This window comes from Equus przewalskii, chromosome 19 (assembly GCF_037783145.1).
Source record: "Equus przewalskii isolate Varuska chromosome 19, EquPr2, whole genome shotgun sequence".
NCBI lineage: Eukaryota > Metazoa > Chordata > Mammalia > Perissodactyla > Equidae > Equus > Equus przewalskii.
Genome location: NC_091849.1, coordinates 30,655,621 through 30,673,346, shown reverse-complemented (window position 1 = coordinate 30,673,346; position 17,726 = coordinate 30,655,621). Strand labels below are relative to the sequence as shown.

Below are 17,726 nucleotides of genomic sequence, written 5' to 3'. Positions count from 1 at the left end.
GACTCCCAACCAGGACAAACAGCCGTGCACGCTCCATCCACACACCTCGGCATTCTCTAAAGTCCAATCCCATCACTTAGTTAATAGGCATCCTCAGACACCTGTGAGGATGAACGGACAGACACAACATGCACCTACGATCAGAGGACAGTGTGAGACACACACTCACGCCCTCAGCACAGGATCCCAAGAGAACTGGGACCCACCCTCTAATACACAAGTTGACCAAGGCAGAGGGAGGTCAAGGGGGTGGCAGACAGAAGGAAACCTGAGTGGCTGGAGTGGCAATTAGAAAAAGAGCTCTCTCTCCATTTTCCCCGTACACTCAGCTTTCACCTGTCTCCACTGTCTGGCTCAATTGGGGGCACACCTATGTGCTCTCAGCAACAGTGAGTCTGAGCACCTGACTCGGGCTGGGGGTGGAGGTGCTAGCAAGGAATGTCCAGCCAGCAGGGGACCTGTGGGGTGAAGGCTGGGGGAGGGGGTGGGGAGAGAGACACAGAGGATGGCGCTCCTTATCTCACGGCAGGACCCACTCACCATCCAGCGTGGATGAGCGGCTGTCACTGACAGGTTAGGGTGTCAGTCCCTCTCTCTGCTGGGCTGTGGCCAGGCTGCCCAATTGGAAGCTGGTTGGGTGGAGGCTTAACAGTTAGTAATGCCCGCAGGGACCGGCCAGGTGAGAGGGCAGGCCCACTTCTCCAGGGAGAGGAGGAGATGTTTCAGTGGGGCCACAGAGAAGCACCTGTCTTCCCCGCTGAGTAAAGTGTGGGGGGGCGGGGGGGAGGTTCTTTCTTCCAGGCTGGAACACACTTCCTCGGGGGTCAGGGTGTTCCCCCCATTTTCAGACATTAAGCCAGAGCGCTGGGGAGGGCGGGCAGGGACAGACTCAGAGGAGCTGGACAGCCAAGTACAGCCCTGGAACATCCTGCCTTCGCTGCCGCCAGGCTCTCACCCTTGGCCGCCGTGCCTCCCCTGCAGCCCCGGGCCGCCGCCCTCGCCCCTCCGCCCGCAGGGGTCCTCCGGCCGCTCTCCCTACCTCTCATCGCTCTTCCCGGCGGACCCAGGAGTCCGGCCCCGGAGCTGGGCCTCCTCGGCGGCGAGGCGAGGGGAGGGAGAGGCGGAGGGAGCCAGGAGCCGGGAGCGGGAGGCGCCGGCGGGGCTCGGGTGTCGGGAGGCGGCTCCCGAGAGCAGCTGTCGGGGGCCTGTTCCGGGGAGAGGAGCCAGGGCTGGGGCGGCTCGGGCCCAGGCGCCGCCTCCCCCTCCCTTCCCCCGCTGCCCCCTCCGCCTGCCGCCGCGCTCGGCCCGCAGCCCTCCCTTCCCCCTCCCGGCCGGAGCCGTGCCCGCCGCTCCCACGCCCGGCGCCGCCCTCCGGCCCCGCGCTCCTGTCCGCGCCGCCACGCCCACCCTGCATTCCCCCGCGCGCCCCGGCCTCCCCCAGGTAACCAGCCTGCGGTGCCCCCAGTACCGCCGCCCACTCGGCGCTGCGTGCCCATCCCCCTCCACCTACCCACAGCCCACCCCCTGGGTTCCCACAAAAGATAACCGCCGAAGCTGAGGCTTCAGGGGGTTAAGGCCTCCCACAAATTCAGGCCCCAGGATGGCATGGCCCCCCTCGAGACTCCCCCCTTTCTGGGCTCAGTTCCTGGCGAGGAAGGTGAAGAGGGGCAGCCCCAGGGCACACGGAAGGAGCAGGTTCCCACAGGCCCGTGCCCAGCCCAGCAGCGGGAGTTTGGATGGGGGAAGGGAGCAGGGCTCACCTGTCCAACCAGCCCCCCTAAACCCACTCTTCTCACCACCAACCTTTGCTTCTCTCTGGCACCCTCTGGGCCTCCCATCCTCTACACCCCTACCTAGATTGCCCCGGAGCCTGACGGCCAGCCCACTCTCTCCTAGCCCCTCCCTCTCTCCGCTTTCACCTTCCAGTTCCTTCCCCCAACTCTCCAGGACCCTCCCCAGTCCCTTCAAGGACCCTGGGGTCCAGACTCCTAGGCCCTGGTTCCCTGCTCAAGGGCCAGGAGTCCTCCTCGGGGCAGACCTCCCTGAAGCCCAGCCAGCTCTGGCCCTGGTGGGGGTCGGAGGGTCTGACCACTGGCAAGGATAGGCCTGGACAAGGTGAGTGGTAGGGAGGAGGAGGAGGATAGAAGCAAAGAGAAAATCAGACAAGAGACCCAGAGAAGATGAGTGCAAGAAGGCTAAGTAAACAAACCCAATGGGGGAGAGAGAACTGCTGGGTGAGGGGAGCAGGACAGAAGAGCTGTGGTGGAAAGTGTTTGACGCGTGGGCCCCACCACCTCTCTCCACACCCCCACACCTGCCAATCACCCGCACAGTAAGATCTCTCACTCCCTTGCAATCTCCGCCCCTCTGCACCTCACAGCAGATTATAAACTCGCACCCTACGTGCAGGCCCAGACAGCAGTCCCAAGAAAGAAACACGACGTCCCAACCAGACAAGTACACAAAAGCACTACCAGGAAGAGGCCGGCCCTTGGGAGAGGCCAAGGCACACATGGGCACGGACTCCAACCCACGGGTCGGCACACAAACCCCAGGACGCCCCACCTGCTAAGGGGCCCCCTAAGAGACAGTCCCGTGGTCAGTCGGAGAATTGCCTCTTCCCACCGTCCCTTCCTACCAACCCCCCAGGGTTCCTCCGGAGCACCTACCCCTTAGAGACGGCCGTTGGGGAATCTGGGCCCCGAGTGGCTGGGCCGAGGGTGGAGCCGGGCCGGGGGCGGGGCCAAGGTTTCCCAAGTAACCTCACCTGGGCGGACTCTCAGCCCCTCCTTCCAGGAGCTGGGCTCAGGGAAGCCCCCGGCGCTGCGGCCAGGCGCCTCAGGAAAGGAGCCGCAGCCCCTTACACCCCAGTAGGACATTCCACACCCTAGGCCCACGCTGATCTGGGCCAGGTGGCATGGCGGTGCCAGAGAAAGGGGTCCACTGCGGAGAGTAGGGTTAACCATAAAATCTTGAAACCCTTGCCCCCTTGTCTCCCCTAGGAGAAATTCCTAGCCGGTGATGCCCACCTCGCCCCAGCCCAGGGCTGGAGGAGTGGGAGGGATGCAGGGCTGGGGCCCAGCGGAGTCAAGTGACAGCAGAAAGGGGGCTGGAGCCGGCTGGAATGCGGGGCTCGGAGCCGAGAGATTCCCAGGGGCCAGAGAGGGAAATCCCAGCCATCGTGGGGCCCCCAGAGCAGTGCCAAAGACCTAGAACATCCAGTCACCAGTCCGTGGCCCCCAGAGCCCATCCCATATCTCCTGCATCACTCCCAACTCCAGAGGCCCCCATGTCCTCCTAAACCCCAGAGGACTCTCTTCTCCCTTATCCATGCCCTCCCATCCAGGCTTCCCTCCCCTTCAAGCCAATGGCATCCTGCTGCCCAGGAAGGAGGGGAGGGAAAACAGCTGAAAAAATGTGAGGAGAGGCACGTAGGAGAGAGCAGACCACCCGGCCACTGCAGGGAAGCCCAGCAGGACCAGTGAGAGGAAGGATGGACCAGATGGGCCCCACACACACTAGCTACAGTCCCTGTCCCAAGAGATGCAGCTGCCTCTGGGGCTAGCAGGCTGGGTCAGCAGCTGGGGAGAGTGAGAATCCACTGGTGGGGGGCAGGGGGAGGGGGTGGACAAGGCCCTGGGCATGAATCAGACCTTGATACCACTGAATACAAATGGGAAACTGAGGCCCAGGAGTGGAAGAAAGAAGAAGAAATGATGTAGCACTGGGAGAAAGATGAGACTGAGCTCAGCTGTGGATAGCCTAGGGGATGGCGAAAGATGGGACGATGGTGATGGAACTCAGAGAGACAGGAGATAAACTGAGGCTGAGGCTGAGGGGACCTGGGGGTCAGAGAGAGGAAAGGAAGGGTGGAGACCCAGGGCACACACAGCAAAAGGGGGGAAGACTGAAGTTTGGGGAGAAAGGAGCTGGACAGAGCAAGTGGAGTGGAGACGGAGGGCAAAGGGTGGGGACAGTCGGGGGGAAGGCAGGAAAGTGAGCCCTAAGAAGTGAGCAGACACACCAAGGGGACAAGAAATGAGGACAAGGGAGAGAAGGGCCTGGCGTGAAACCGAAAGCTAGGGAAGAAGAGGGATACTGAGGCCCAGGGTTGAAAGGAAGGGACATGGGGGATAAGACGTATAAGAGGCTGAGAAAGATAGGACCACTGAGGGACAGACCAGGAGAGACAGAGGCCAAAGACTGAATCAAACCTGTTTCTTGGCATCAGAATACAGAGGCCCCAGACCTCCCCTTGGGGACATCCTAGGCCCTAAGCCCATTTGCCGCAACTCTATTCCCCATCTTTCTCCTCCTCTTGCTGCCACTGGCCATGCTCCCCTCCTCCCACCACACCTCCAGCTTGGACCGCCTGGTCCCTCCCCGTGAGGGCAGGGCCCAACTCCAATCCCCACTCCTGCCCTCCCACTTCAGCTCTGGCTTCCTCCCTCTCACCTCCAGCTCAGGGTTCTCGTGGGTCCTAGTACCCCCAGTCTCAGGCCTTTGGGGTTCCAGGTCTGGGGCTGCCAAGACCGCCTGGCTTTGTCCGCCCATCCAAGCCCGGGAGCAGCTGCCCGGGCCAGCTGCGGCCGGCTTCGATGTGACCATGGCAACCCAGCCCTGCTCCCCTCCGCAGAGCCTCCAGGCCCCCGCAGAGAGGGAGGGAGCAGCCTGGCCGGAGAGAAAGGGAGAGGAGGCCGAGGGCTGTGAAACTGAACCAAAAGGAGACTGCAGACAAAGAGACCCCAAACAAAGGAGATAAAGGCAGGCAGCGTAGGGAGAAAGCAGCCTTGGCTAGCTGTGGCTGAGAGCTTAGGCTGCGGGCTTTTGGTCCTGCTGAGTGGGGAGAATCCAGGCAAGAGAGCCAGACAGACATGAGGTAGGTGAGGAAGGATGAGAATTGAACAGTGAAGGTCCTTTGGAGACCTCCTTCTGGTCCCTAACAATTCACTTCCTTCTCTCAGGATTCTGTACTCTGCGGAGACTCAGAATAGCACCTTCTTAATGGGCTGCCCCCAAAGTGTTACATGGTGAGCACCCCCCTAATTGCACCAGCAGCCGTAGGAAGTACCTGAGGCCAAAAGGCACCTCCAGTTTTCAAGAACAGCCAACCCCAATTTCAAACATACTCCATCCTGTCACCTCTGAAGTACAAATGTCCTTGTCAGACAATGTACTCCAATTCTCCATTTGGAAAATATGACCCCCAAAGCCAAAGGTGACTGCTTAGGCTTGGAGGGGGTGGGGCAGGTAGGGAGGTAGTGATGACTCTCCCAGCACGGGAGAGGAAGCAGAGCACCAAACGGGCAGGGGAGAAAGCAAGGCTGTGCCTTTGAGCAGAGAGGATTGGAATTGGCACTCCCCATCTAGCTTCTCTTGCTGAGTCCTACAACATCCCAGCTGCCTCACCAGTAACATGGAGAGACTAACACCTGCCCCGGGAGTCTGTTGGGATGATCATGGGAGATGACATCGGTAAAGTGCAGGTCCTTTTGACGGAAGCAACCATCCAAACTCTGCTAAGCTGATCTCCCTCTGTGGCTTTCTCATGGGTCATTTGGGTCTCTGATTTCTACCTCCTGATTCATTCCACGGTTATTAAGTCTTTGGGGAGGGCAGGGGTCTGATGGCAAGAGCTATGAAAGATACATTGGGGAACCCAGCCTACTCCCCATCCTCCAGACATTTACACCCTAGAGGGGAAGCCAGGCATGTACATGTATATGTATATCTACATCTATATCGCTGTCTATTATCTACATCTATATCTATATCGACATCTATATCTCTGTCTAATCACAGAAGGCAGCATGACCTGTGTGGTAGTCAGAGCTGGAAGGGGCTGTGGAAACTCAGGGGAGGGACAGGCCAGGCCCTGCGGAGTAGGGCAGGAGGCGAGATCCAGGAAGACCTCATGGAAGTCTTGGAGCTTGAACTGGGCCTTAAGTGAGACATTTGCTGAGATGAGGCAAGGCTGTTCCCGGGTGGAGAAGCTGAGGGAACAACAGTAAGGAGGCGTGCCCACGGTTCTGTGAAAATGCAGCTGTGACTGGAAGACAGTCTGTCCCGATGTGTAAGCCCAGAAAGGCAGAGTGAGGTGAGGTAATCTCATTAGTAGTTTGCCTTATCCTGAAGGTGAGGAGGAAGGGCCTTGAATTTTCAGCTGGGAAATGGCATGATTAGATTAGTGTTATTTTTAAAGTGTTTTCTGGCAGAAACATGTTAGATGCACTGGCTGGGGAGGAGAGGGCGGGGGCGGGGTTAGTTCCATCTTTATCTTGTCCGCATCCGCCTGGTACTTCACCCCAGCCCCCCAGCCAGGAATGCCAGGAGGAAATGGTGACATCCTACAGGAAGGCAGTGCACATGCCAGGTATTTTCCTGGTGTTTTCATCTATCATTCGGTTGTCTCCTCAGGGCCTCTGAGGTGGGTGGGGCAGCGCTCTTCACAAAAAGGGAACCAGGCCCAGAGAGGTTGTGACTTGCCTTAGATCTGTGGCAAGTTACTGCTTCCCACTCAGGACTTCTCCTAGATTCCTCTGCCTCATTCTTCCAAAAGGGGGAGGAGGCTGGGAGGGGCATCCAGAACGGCCTCTGTGGGGCTGGACTAGACACTGCCTGAGCCTTTTGAGTCCTGCCCCACCCCCCCAACCCCACCTTTGATCCGTTTTTTGTGGGCCTCATGGTCTCTGCAATGAAAAGGAAGGCCACAGGGGGGCGCTCGCTTCACAGGTGACCAATACTAATTACCAGAGGAAGTAGTGAAAGCCTGGAAGGGAAAGAGACTCGAGCCTGGGCTGGGAAGGGCAGGGAAGAGCGCTGGAGGGGCAGAGAGCACCGAGAAATGAAAATGGCTGAACGGAAGCTTAAGGCTGCTGCAGGGCTCATTAGGGTGAAACATCCTGATAGTCATAGATCAGAAGTATTGTTATTTATAGACAGAATCTTAGAACCTTCACTTTCTCTTTTCTGTGGTCCTTTGCCAAAGCCTGTGGCATTCTCACTAGCCCTTGGCCTCTTCCTGATAACGGCCACTGATTATCTAGCCTTGCCAGGTGCCAGGCTCTGCCCTCAGCAATTTCCCAAGTCACCTCATTTGGCCCTCACCGCAGCTCGGTGATGAGGCGTTTTAAAATACTAAGGCAGAAACTGAGGATCAGAGAAGTCAAGTAACTTGCCCACAGACACATACACAGCAACTGGCAGATCCTGGAATTCAAACCCAAGTCCTTTTGACTCCAAAGCGAAGGCTAGGCTGGAGGGTCTTAGCCACCATTATTCTCCCAACTCTAGGGGTCTGTAATAAATCCTTATCCCTTCCTTTATAGTGCTTGAAGATCCTCTAACTTCCTTCCTCTCCCAAGAATACTGGTGGCCCAAATCATTCTTCTTTGTGTACGAAGGATGTACAGAGATCTGACAATGGCAAAACATTTGCTCAAAGTCACTGGAAGTCAAGGTCAGTGCTAGGATAGTGTTTCTCAAACTGAGGTCCCTGGACTCCTGAGGACTCATAAATGCCCAGTGAAAGTTACTAAATTCCGTGTTTTTGTTTCATTGGGAATTTTTTTAAGGTGATATAAGCATGCTCTGGATCATATGTAACTGATCTTGGCCCTGCATGTGAGTGCCTGCATTTGTCCTTGTTTACCTTCTTATGGTCAAGTTAGCACTTCTTTAATTGTCTGGGTTGCATTTTTACCAAGTCAAGTTCAGTGGATGTGTATTGACAGAGATTTCTCAGTAATTCGAATAGACACAGGTAGGGGGAGAATTAAGTCATCACCGGGCACACAGTGGAATATGGTGTCAATTTCAAAAGCACCCCCATTAGGCAGTAGGTGTTCATGTCTCCAGCAGCAACTTGATTTCAGAAAAACACCACCATTCATCACATCAAATTACTGTTAGTTTAAATTGCCCTTCTTTTTTGTTTGTGTTTGCTGCTACTTTGTTTTGGTTTTATAACTGCTTAAAAGCACTGAAGCATCAAGAGTTCATGGTTAGCTGTGTTTGCACACATGGTTTGCACAACATTTAAGTCAAGTTCATGGGAACCGTATTTCTTCCAAATATGTTACTCAAGTTCTAGCCCTCAGAGCAGGGCTACACTAAACCTGGGCCTTCAGAGGACTGCAAAGGAAACCTGTAGTGATGGAATCCCTGTTAAAGGCCCCAAATCTCCCCACCCTCAAGATCCAGTGCAGGGAAGTTAGCCTGGGACTTCTAGGCTACCAAGGCTGCAGGAGGGGAGGAGTGGCTCCACAAGTATGGAGGTCATAGGGCAGGAACCTGGGGAAACTGCAAGGAGGATTTACATGACAAAACCAAGAACTGAGGTGAGAATGTGTAGAATTTTTCCAAATAAGTATACACAGATTTTTTAAGGAAATGGCAGTGTCTGTGAAAATGTTGAATGTGCATAATTTTACTCAGAAATTCTACCCCTAGAAATTTATCCTACAGATAGATGTGTGTACATTTGTGCAAAGATGTGTACAAGGTTTCCATGCCAAAATGAGGGAAAGAAGGAAGGAAGAAAGAAAGGTGGATAGTGTCCTTAGAAGATGAGGAAAATACTAGAGCTCTGCTCTGTCTCTCCACGATGTGAGGATGTAGCAAGAAAGGCAGCCATCTGCAAATCAGGAAGAGAGTTCTCACGAGACATCAAATCTGCCAGCACCTTGATCCTAGACTGTGGGAGAGAAATATGGTGTTTTGTTCCAGAATCCTGAGCTAAGGCGGTCGGTAAACAGTCCTCCATCCCTTAGGAAGACAAATCTGAGGTAAACAGTTCCTTAGAGGGTCCTGAACAGTTTTAGGTCCCAGTTGCCCCCAACAGTAATCCACAAGTTAACACATGCTTTATCGGCTCTTTTCCTTCCCCATCTCACTCCTCCCAGCCCTTCATTTGTGCTTCCTGGGCTCCTCTCCCAAATAAACTACTTTTATCCAAGTCCTTGTCTCAGGGTGTGCTATTGGAGACACTTAAACTAAAACAACCATAATTGTTGTGGCTATTTACCCCATTTAATGAGCATTTAACTGTCTTCCTTTCTTTTCCTTTTCTTTCTGTTCCTTCCTTCCTTACTTCTCTTTTTCGGCTTATACAGGACGCTAATCCCATCATGGGGTCTCCACTCTCATCACCTCATCTAAACATAATTACCTCCCAAAGCCCCTCCTCCAAATACCATTCCATTTGGGATTAGGGGATCAGCATATGAATTTGGGGGAGACGTAAACATTCAGTGCCTATCACCCCCTCTACCCTTGTCCCTCATTGCGGGGTGGAGGAGGGTTGCCCTTCGAGGTATTGATTCCCTGGACTTCTAGGCTGCCTTCAATGGCTGGGCAAGCTCTTGTGGCAGTAGAGAAAGCCACCAAACAGAGAAGCAGAGAGACCAGGGCACTTGAGTAGTGTTTATGTCCATACATACATATATACGTGCATGTGTGTGCATATGCCCGTGAGTAGGTAGACGCATGTGAGTGCTATAAAACCATATCTGGAGGGAATCACAGAGGTCTAGGGATGGAGGAGGAAAGGAAGTTTTACTTTGTAATTTTCTGTATATTTTAATTTTTTAAAAGGAGCTTAACTAATTTTATATTTTAAAAAGTCATAATTTGGACCTAGCAAGACAGAAAACCAAGACAACAATGGCCCTATCCCAGCCAAAGACCATGGAAAAAATGCAGCTTCACCCCGCCCTCCCCCCCCCCACTCCAATCAGCAGAGGCTGTGAGGAGCCTAGACTTCCGCTGATGCCTGGCCGTGACAGGATGCCCCTTGAGTGCCTCCTCTCCCTTCCTGGGGTGGTGTCAGAGAAGACTAAGTGAGGATCCCAGACTTCCATCCCTGCCCAATAGTGAGGAGCCCCCAACTACTGGGCTTTTCTTTCAGAACTAAAAAATACCATAACCAAAAAAAATTCACTGGATGGGCTCAATAGCGGAGTACCTGTGTGGCTGTAAAAAACGATCTAACATTTGTGTCACTGGGGTCTCAGAAAGACGGGAAAGACAGAACTAAAAAAGAATTTGACGAAAACAATGGCTGAAAATTTCCTAAATTTGGCAAAAGACATAAGCAGATTCAAGAGGCTGAGCAAACCACAAACAGAATAAACTCGAAGAAATCCCCATCGAGACACATCATAACGAAACTCCTGAAAACCGGTGACAAAAAATCTTGCATGTAGCAAGAAATGACACATTATCTGTAGGGGTAAAACTGTTCCAATGACAGAATCCATGGAAACCAGAAAGGAAGTGGCACAACATTTTTTCAAGTGCTGAGGGAAAAGTTCTGTCAGCCCAGAATCCTATATCCATTGAGAATATCCTTCAGGAATGAAGGGGAAATCAAGACATTCTTGGCAGAAGGAAAACTAAAGCATCTGTCATCAGCATACCTACCCAGAAAGATGACTAAAATAAATTATTGAAACGGAAAGGAAATGATAAAAAAAGGAATCTTGGAACATCAGGAAAGAAGAAGCAACAATGGAACAAGCAAAAATATAGGAGGATTACACTTTCTCACCTTTTAATGTCAAGTTTGGCCATGTGACCTGCTCTAGCCAATGAAATGTGAACAGAAGTGTCATGTGTTATTTCTAAGAAGTAACTTGAAAGGCCACTGGATGGTTCTCCATGGCTTTTTCTCCTCTATCACCAACAACTGTCACTGCTCCAGCTAGAGACTGCTCTGCCCTCTGGGTCCTGGAGGGAGATGACAGGGACAGGGCTGTAGCCAACCTGTAATGGACATACAGCAAGAGCAAAAAGGAAACCTTGGATGTGGTGAACCCTTAAGAGTTTGGAGTTTTTGTCACCATAACAAAACCTAACCTTTCCTGACTGTTAGATAATCCCTGATACATTTGCATAGTTCTTTTGTGCTCCCAAACCTTTTTCACGTTATTTGCTTTGACCTTCTCAAAGCCCTATGATTTATGGAGGCCAGTTGATGATAGGTCTATAGCATCTGACACAGAGAGATATATCATATCTATATTGTGATTGCTGTTTGTTGTCTTCATCCACAGCGCCTTAGTAGGCTTGGAATGTCTTTCCAGGCCTCTCATTGTACGTAAATCTAATCTACTCCAGTGGGTGGCTGCTAATTTCTTTGAGGTGACCCCACAGGCCCACTAAATAAGATACAGTGTGTGCCCCATGGCATGTATTTTAAGTCATACTTCATCAAACAAACCCTTCAAATTTGGTGAAAATCCATTGTGTTAATCTATTGCTGTGTAACAAATTACCCCAAAAGTTAGTAGCTTAAAACTACAGTAAACAATTATTCTCTCTCTCACACACACACATGCACAAAAGTAATAATTTATTATTTTTGAAGTTTTCAAAAATAATTGGCACATCAAAAGCCTACCATTTGTCCTTGACACCCAAACTGGACCTCTTCTGGTGTCCTTCTCTCAGAAAACAGCCCACCACCCACCATCCAACTGAACAAGCCCAGTTTCTCCGAGTCCACCTGGACACCTCGTTCTCTCTTTTATACCCACATCCAATCCATCACTGGGTCCTGTGGATTTTACTCTGTAAATATTTCTCAAACCTGGCCATGTCTTTCTATCCCCCCATCAGCCCTCTTAATTCACATGCTGTCTTGCCCGGAATGTTCCAGGGCTCACTCACCTCCACCCTGGGCTCCTCCAATCAATCCTTCACTACTGACAGAAGAACCTTCTCAAAATGAACCTCTGATATGTTATCCCCTGACTAAAACTCTTTATTGATTCCATTGGTTCTCCCAGAATGAAGATAATATTCCCCAACCTGACCTACAGAGCCCCTGCTCACCCCTGCAGCCTCATCTGCTGTCATGATCCCTCCACTGTTTTCTCTCTGCACCATGAGCTCCCTCCCACCAACTTCCAGGCCCTCCTGGTCCCTTCCCCAGAGACAATGATGCCAATGGGTTCTTTATATCCTTCCACTTGCATTCTTTTCTTCTTTCTTTCTTTCTTTTTTGGTGAGGAAGACTGACCCTGGGCTAAGATCTGTTGCCAATCTTCCTCTACGTTGTATGCGGGATGTTGCCACAGCAGGGCTTGATGAGCAGTACGTAGGTCCATGCCTGATATCTGAACCTGCGAACCCCGGGCTGCCAAAGCAGAGTACACAAACTTAACCACTACACAACTGGGCCAGCCCCTACTTATTAAAAAAGTATATATATATATATATATACTTATATATGTGTGTGTGTATATATATATATGTGTGTGTACTATTGTGTTCCTTGCTTTTTTCCCTTAGTATGACTTGGGCGTTGTTTGATATCCGTATACAAAGAGCTTGCACATCTTTTTTTGCAGCTGCGCAGTGTTACACCCTATGGAAATACCATCATTTTGTAAAACCAGCTTCCTATTCACAGCCATTTGAGTTGTTTCCAACCTTTTGCACAAACAATGCCGCAGCAACCCCTTTGTACGGGCGTCATGTTACTCACAAATGCGTGTGTTTGTCAGAAGGTTCATAGAGGTGGACTTGCTGAGTAAGGGGAAGCTGTGATGTTGATAGACTCGGCCATTGCCTTCCACAGAAATTGAATCGGTTTACACTCACACTGCAAGTGTAGGAGGGTCTTCTCAGTATAACTTTTGATAGCGAGCATTTGCCCCTATGAACGAACTGGCAAAATTAACAAGTTGAAGAAACTGAGATCTAGCTAGAGGCACTGTAATTAAAAACTGAAAAAAAAACGAAGAAAATGCCTCCTCTTCTGTGCTGAGAAGAGTTTTAAAGCCGCTTTCTGCTTTCTCCTGAGAGGGGCTTTTGCTTATTGCAGTCTACACGTTACTGACCACGAAAGCCTGTCCTCTGTGCCCTTGTTTGGCAAGTGGGGGGTCCTGCCCTCCAAACTCTAGTTCTATTCAGAATGCTGAGAAGAAAAAAAGCTTGGCTAAATTAGAAAGGCGTGGTATAAAGAAGGACATGGGGATAAATCGAATTTAAATGATTTTTTAAAGGGACTTGAGACATATCAACCACTTGCAACATATGGCTCTCATTTGGATCCTGATTTTCCAAAAAACTGTGTGTGTGTGTGTAAAATAGTCAGAACAATCAGAGAAAATTAATCCTTTAACCTTGACTGAATATTTAATGATATTATGAAGGAATTAATACTGATATTTTGAGATGTGGTAATGCTATTGTGGTTATGTTTCTTTTTAAAAAAGAGCTGTTACTCTTTTTTTTTTTTTTTTTTTTTTGAGGAAGATTAGCCCTGAGCTAACTGCTGCCAATCCTCCTCTTTCTGCTGAGGAAGACTGGCCCTGAGCTAACATCCGTGCCCATCTTCCTCTACTTTGTATGTAGGACGCCTACCACAGCATGGCGCACCAAGCGGTGCCATGTCCACACCCGGGATCCGAACTGGTGAACACCGGGCCACTGAAGTGGAACATTCAAACTTAACTGCTGCACCACCAGGCTGGCCCCAAGAGCTGTTACTCTTAGAGATCAGAGTACAATATTAATGGGTGAAATGACATGATATTTGAGACTGCCTCAAAACAGTGGGGCAGGGGCTCTGGCAGTGGGTGAACTAAGATTGGCCATGAGTTTATACACCACAGCCAGGCAATGGGTACAATGGGGTCTATTATAACATTGCGTCTCCTATTAAATATGTTTGAAATTTTCCATAATAAAAAGGGTGTTTTAATTTAAAATTTTGAATGTTTTAAAAACATATTTACCACCCCTTCTCCCCCCAATAATGCATCCCTAAAGATGCTTGAATTTGCCCATGACATAGATTAGTAAAAGAAGATTTGGAGACAATTTTGCTCATAAAATGATTTTGATAAGAGAAGGTGGGGAAGTTCTTATCCGTTCCACAAATGGAAGCATTGCTCCTGTAGAGATTGGAGCAATGAGGGGCAGTGGGGACACAGAGATGTCTGCCCATGAGTCTGCTTGGGGGCTGCAAAGACCTCACAGAGGAGGTCACACCTGGGCTGGACAGGAAGGATGAATAGTTTCCAGGCAGAGAAGTAGGGAAAGAGCATTCCAGGCAGAAGGAACTGTTATTTGCAAGAGTGTAGAGGTGTGAGAGAGACCACTACAGGCTTTAAGGAGAAGGAAAGAAAAGGTGAATTGTAAGAGATGATATTGGTCAGGCTTATCAGTCAGAATGCTTGTGGCTTCAAGTATCAGAAGAAGCTTAAACAGGGGGCTGGCCTGGTGGTGCAGTTGTGTGTGCACGTTCTGCTTTGGCGGCCCAGGGTTTGCCAGTTCAGATCTTGGGTGCGGATATGGCACCACTTGGCAAGCCATGCTGTGTCAGACATCCCACATATAAAGTAGAGGAAAATGGACACGGATGCTAGCTCAGGGCTAGTCTTCCTCAGCAAAAAGAGGAGGATTGGCAGCAGTTAGCTCAGGGCTGATCTTCCTCAAAAAAAAAAAAAAAGAAGAAGAAGCAGCTTAAACAAATGGTCTGGAAGGTTCCAGTTTAATTTGGTGGTTTGATGATGTCATCAAGGACCCAACTTCTTTCTCTTTCTGCTCTCCCATCCTCAGAGTGTTGGGGTTGCTTCTAATAGACCTTGGTGGGCTGCCACAGCTGCAAAAACCACATCCTCTACAACCGTGTCCAGAGGCAGAGAACATTTCCCAGAAGCGCCCCAGCCAACGTTCTCCCATGTCTCCCTGGGCCTGGGGCCCGGCTCCTAAATCCATCAGGGCAAGAGGAGTGGAAGTGGCATGGCCATCTTAGACCAGTCCTAGTAATACATCCTTTTGTGCTATGAAGGGACCTCCTCCTCCAAACATAGGTGAAGACAGCTCTGAAACAATAAAGAAATATATTTGTAAAAGCTTGGCCACTGCACAAGTAGGGGTGGCTGTTGTGTGGACACCAGAAGTGTCTTCTACAAAAGGCTTCCATGAGACTGAACAGGCTTTCTTGAAGGAACTTGCCTGCCATGCCAAGGGATTTGGATCTTATCCAGTAAGTTCTGGAAGGCCTTTTAAAAAACTGAGCCTGGGCATGATCAGATTTGCATAATGCCATAAAGGATGAGGTGAAGGGGAAGTGAAATTAGAGGCAGCCGTGAGTTGTAAGGCTCTTTTTTGTGTGCTTCTAATTCTAAATCATATACGTTCTAAATCATACAAACCAGAACTGGCAGGTAGATGGATAACCTAGCACGCCTGCTGGATCTGAGGGGCGGCAGGAAATGACCCTCGTGGAGATCTTCCACCATGAGCTTTATGGCTATTCAGCCACAGCGGAGTCAACCTAAGTACAAACAGCAGATCTTAGTGCCTGACTAGGATCCAGGGCCACCTGGTTGGAGGGGGGCAGGGGGCGGGTTCTACAGTTTCAGAGGTCAGGGTGGGAGGGGGCTGATAATGCTTTAATCAAAGGAGGTTCACACAAGTGCTAAATTCTGCCACTCTGCTCCCCGAACAGACCACCGTGTCCCATTCGAGGCACCAAAAGTGACAACATGAGATTCCTAATTGCCTAATTTTAAGCATCATGCCATAAACTATACTCCCATCTATGACACATTCACGTAGGAGGAGGGGAGTTCCAAAGGGCCATCTGTGCATCTCTCGCTGAGACTCCAGGGGAACCACTGACAAGGACTTCGTAATGACCTACTCCCTGACCTGAGGGCCGTAGTGACACAAAGTGGCCCACGTATCCCCTGTCCTGGGCAAGTCCCTCCATTCATCAAAGAAATAGTCTGCCGCCACTGCACAACCACGTGAGCATCAGCTGGGCCTTGAAGTTCACTCATGTCTCTGGAAAATTTGTTGTTAGTGCTGTTGAGTCGATTCTGACTCCTGGCAACCCTGTGTACCCTGAGTGGAACCCTGCCGGGTCTTTTTGCACCATCCCCTCCTCTTCCGTTGCTGTATCAGACAATACTCCACTGCTATTCATAGGGTTTTCATGGCCAATTTTTTCGCAAGTGGGTGGCCACACACGTCCTTCGTCCTAGGCTGTCTAGTCTGGAAGCTCCACTGAAACCTGTCCACCACAGGTGCCCCTGCTGGTATTTGAAATACTGGTGGCATAGCTTTCAGCATCACAGCAACATACAACCACCACAGTAGGACAACCAACAGATGGGTGATGTGGTTCCCTCACTGGGAAACAAACCCAGGCTGTGGTGGTGAGAGCACGAAATCTTAACCTCTAGACCACCAGGGCTGGCTCTCTGGAAAATAGCTTTCAGATTTCTCCACTGGAGAAGTTGCCTATCCACTTACTGCTGCCCACAACCAGGGGCCAGATACAGTATATTAGCCACCTTCTGGAGGCGTTCCTCCAATCTTAGCAGAGTTCCCACCTTGAGTGAGGTTTGACTGACGTGCTTCATGAAAACCCTGGGCTGAGGAGGAGGGTTAGAGGTGGGAGGTGGAAGAGGAAAAGTTTCTGCAGAGATCTATCCTCCCCATAATGGGATTGGCCTTTTAAGTTACTGAACTCACTTTATAACATCAATTCTAGAACATTCTACTTGCAAAGTGATATTTTTTAAATTATGCAAGAATATCCCACTTGATAAAAGAATCATATAATCTCATTAAGTCGCATCTTCTGTCAATGTTTTCACAGTGTGTGTTTTCAGATCAACAAACACTGAACAGAGGGAGGAACTGAAAGTTTCTGTATTCCAAGCCACAGAACCAATTAGAAAGTAAGCAAATAAAAAAGGAACTCTGAAATTCTAATGGGAAAAAAAACAATTTATATGTCTGGTTTTTCCTGGACAGGAAGCTAAAATTCCGGGCTGGCGTTCAACCGTGGACGACTGTCAGACTGAGCTGGAGCCTCAGCGGGTCTCTCTGGACTACAGAGCTGGAGCGGGATGTGCAGTGCGGGTGAGGGGGCTCAATCTTATGTTTGTTCACCCAGATGTCTGCACAAGATCCTTTCTTCACCTTGGCAGATGAGGCAAGAACACATCTCCTTTAGCCCATGTGGGAGCTGGGAAGACTTTTCACCTTCATGGAAAACCCCAAGGAAGGTTGGTTCTCAAGATTTTCAAGGCCAAGATCCAAACAGTACAGTCTCTGGGTATGCGCCAAGCGCCCCTTGCCATGCCCTCGCTGCCGGGCCTTTGGGCTCTCTTCTGCGCGGTATTCCCTAGACCGACAGAGAATGTGCCTCCAAATCCTCCCCTAGTTCCTCCCATCCCTCCTTCTTCAACCTTCCCCTTCCCCCTCTGCAAATCCCCCTTCCTTTTACCTTCTCTCCAAATTTCCCACCTCCCCATGTCTGCAGTGGCCTGCCCTCCATTCCCCAAGGATTAGCAAATCCCAGGCCTCCTCTTAGATTTTTGAGGTTATCACAGCCACCTGGCCAGTCTCTTCACCATCCAACTTTGCTGCAGGGGATAGAGAGCTTAGAAAGCGTGGTGTGGGGTGGGGGAGGAAGAAAGCTCTTCATGTTTTTCTTTGGTTGTCACTGAGTGTCAACAAAAACCAGACACGTTTAGCACAGCAAGGGTTAACCTGCACTAGGCCCCGGTAGATCAGTGTAGGGGCGGAGTGAGGGGAGGGTAGCCCTCCATCTGGTATGACAAGCTGTCAGCGTCTATTTGCCTGAGAGTTGACAGGCTTCATGCACAAAACTCACTGGAGCAGAAGCAGCAGCCAAGCACGATGAACTTGACCCAATCACAAAGTCTTCAACATTAAATCTTAAGTGGCTTTTT

General features: G+C 50.6%; 1 protein-coding gene and 1 long non-coding RNA gene across 34 annotated transcripts in view; one reads left to right on the top strand and one right to left on the bottom strand.

Moving 5' to 3' along the window:
- Nucleotides 1-4,623, bottom strand: part of DDR1 (discoidin domain receptor tyrosine kinase 1) — a 17,594-nt gene extending 12,971 nt beyond the window's left edge. For 2 of the 32 annotated variants that reach the window (XM_070585591.1, XM_070585614.1), the window contains exons 1-4: nt 4,215-4,349; nt 2,670-2,943; nt 1,040-1,205; nt 541-629 (exon numbers count right to left, since the gene is read on the bottom strand). In XM_070585591.1, the coding sequence (XP_070441692.1) occupies nt 541-543 (3 nt within the window). In that variant the 5' untranslated portion in view covers nt 544-629; nt 1,040-1,205; nt 2,670-2,943; nt 4,215-4,349. Of the gene's footprint in view, nt 1-540; nt 630-1,039; nt 1,206-1,760; nt 1,886-2,209; nt 2,305-2,398; nt 2,435-2,565; nt 3,349-4,214; nt 4,350-4,455 lie in introns of those variants that run through there. The other 30 variants (XM_070585606.1, XM_070585615.1, XM_070585596.1 and 27 more) reach the window with 26 other exon arrangements.
- Nucleotides 1,297-17,726, top strand: LOC139077469 (uncharacterized). Of its 2 annotated transcripts, none has more exons than XR_011530024.1 (3): nt 1,297-1,441; nt 7,329-7,459; nt 16,783-17,726. It is a non-coding gene; the product is annotated as an uncharacterized lncRNA (long non-coding RNA). The 2 variants fall into 2 exon arrangements; XR_011530025.1 differs by lacking the exon at nt 1,297-1,441 and adding an exon at nt 5,880-6,097.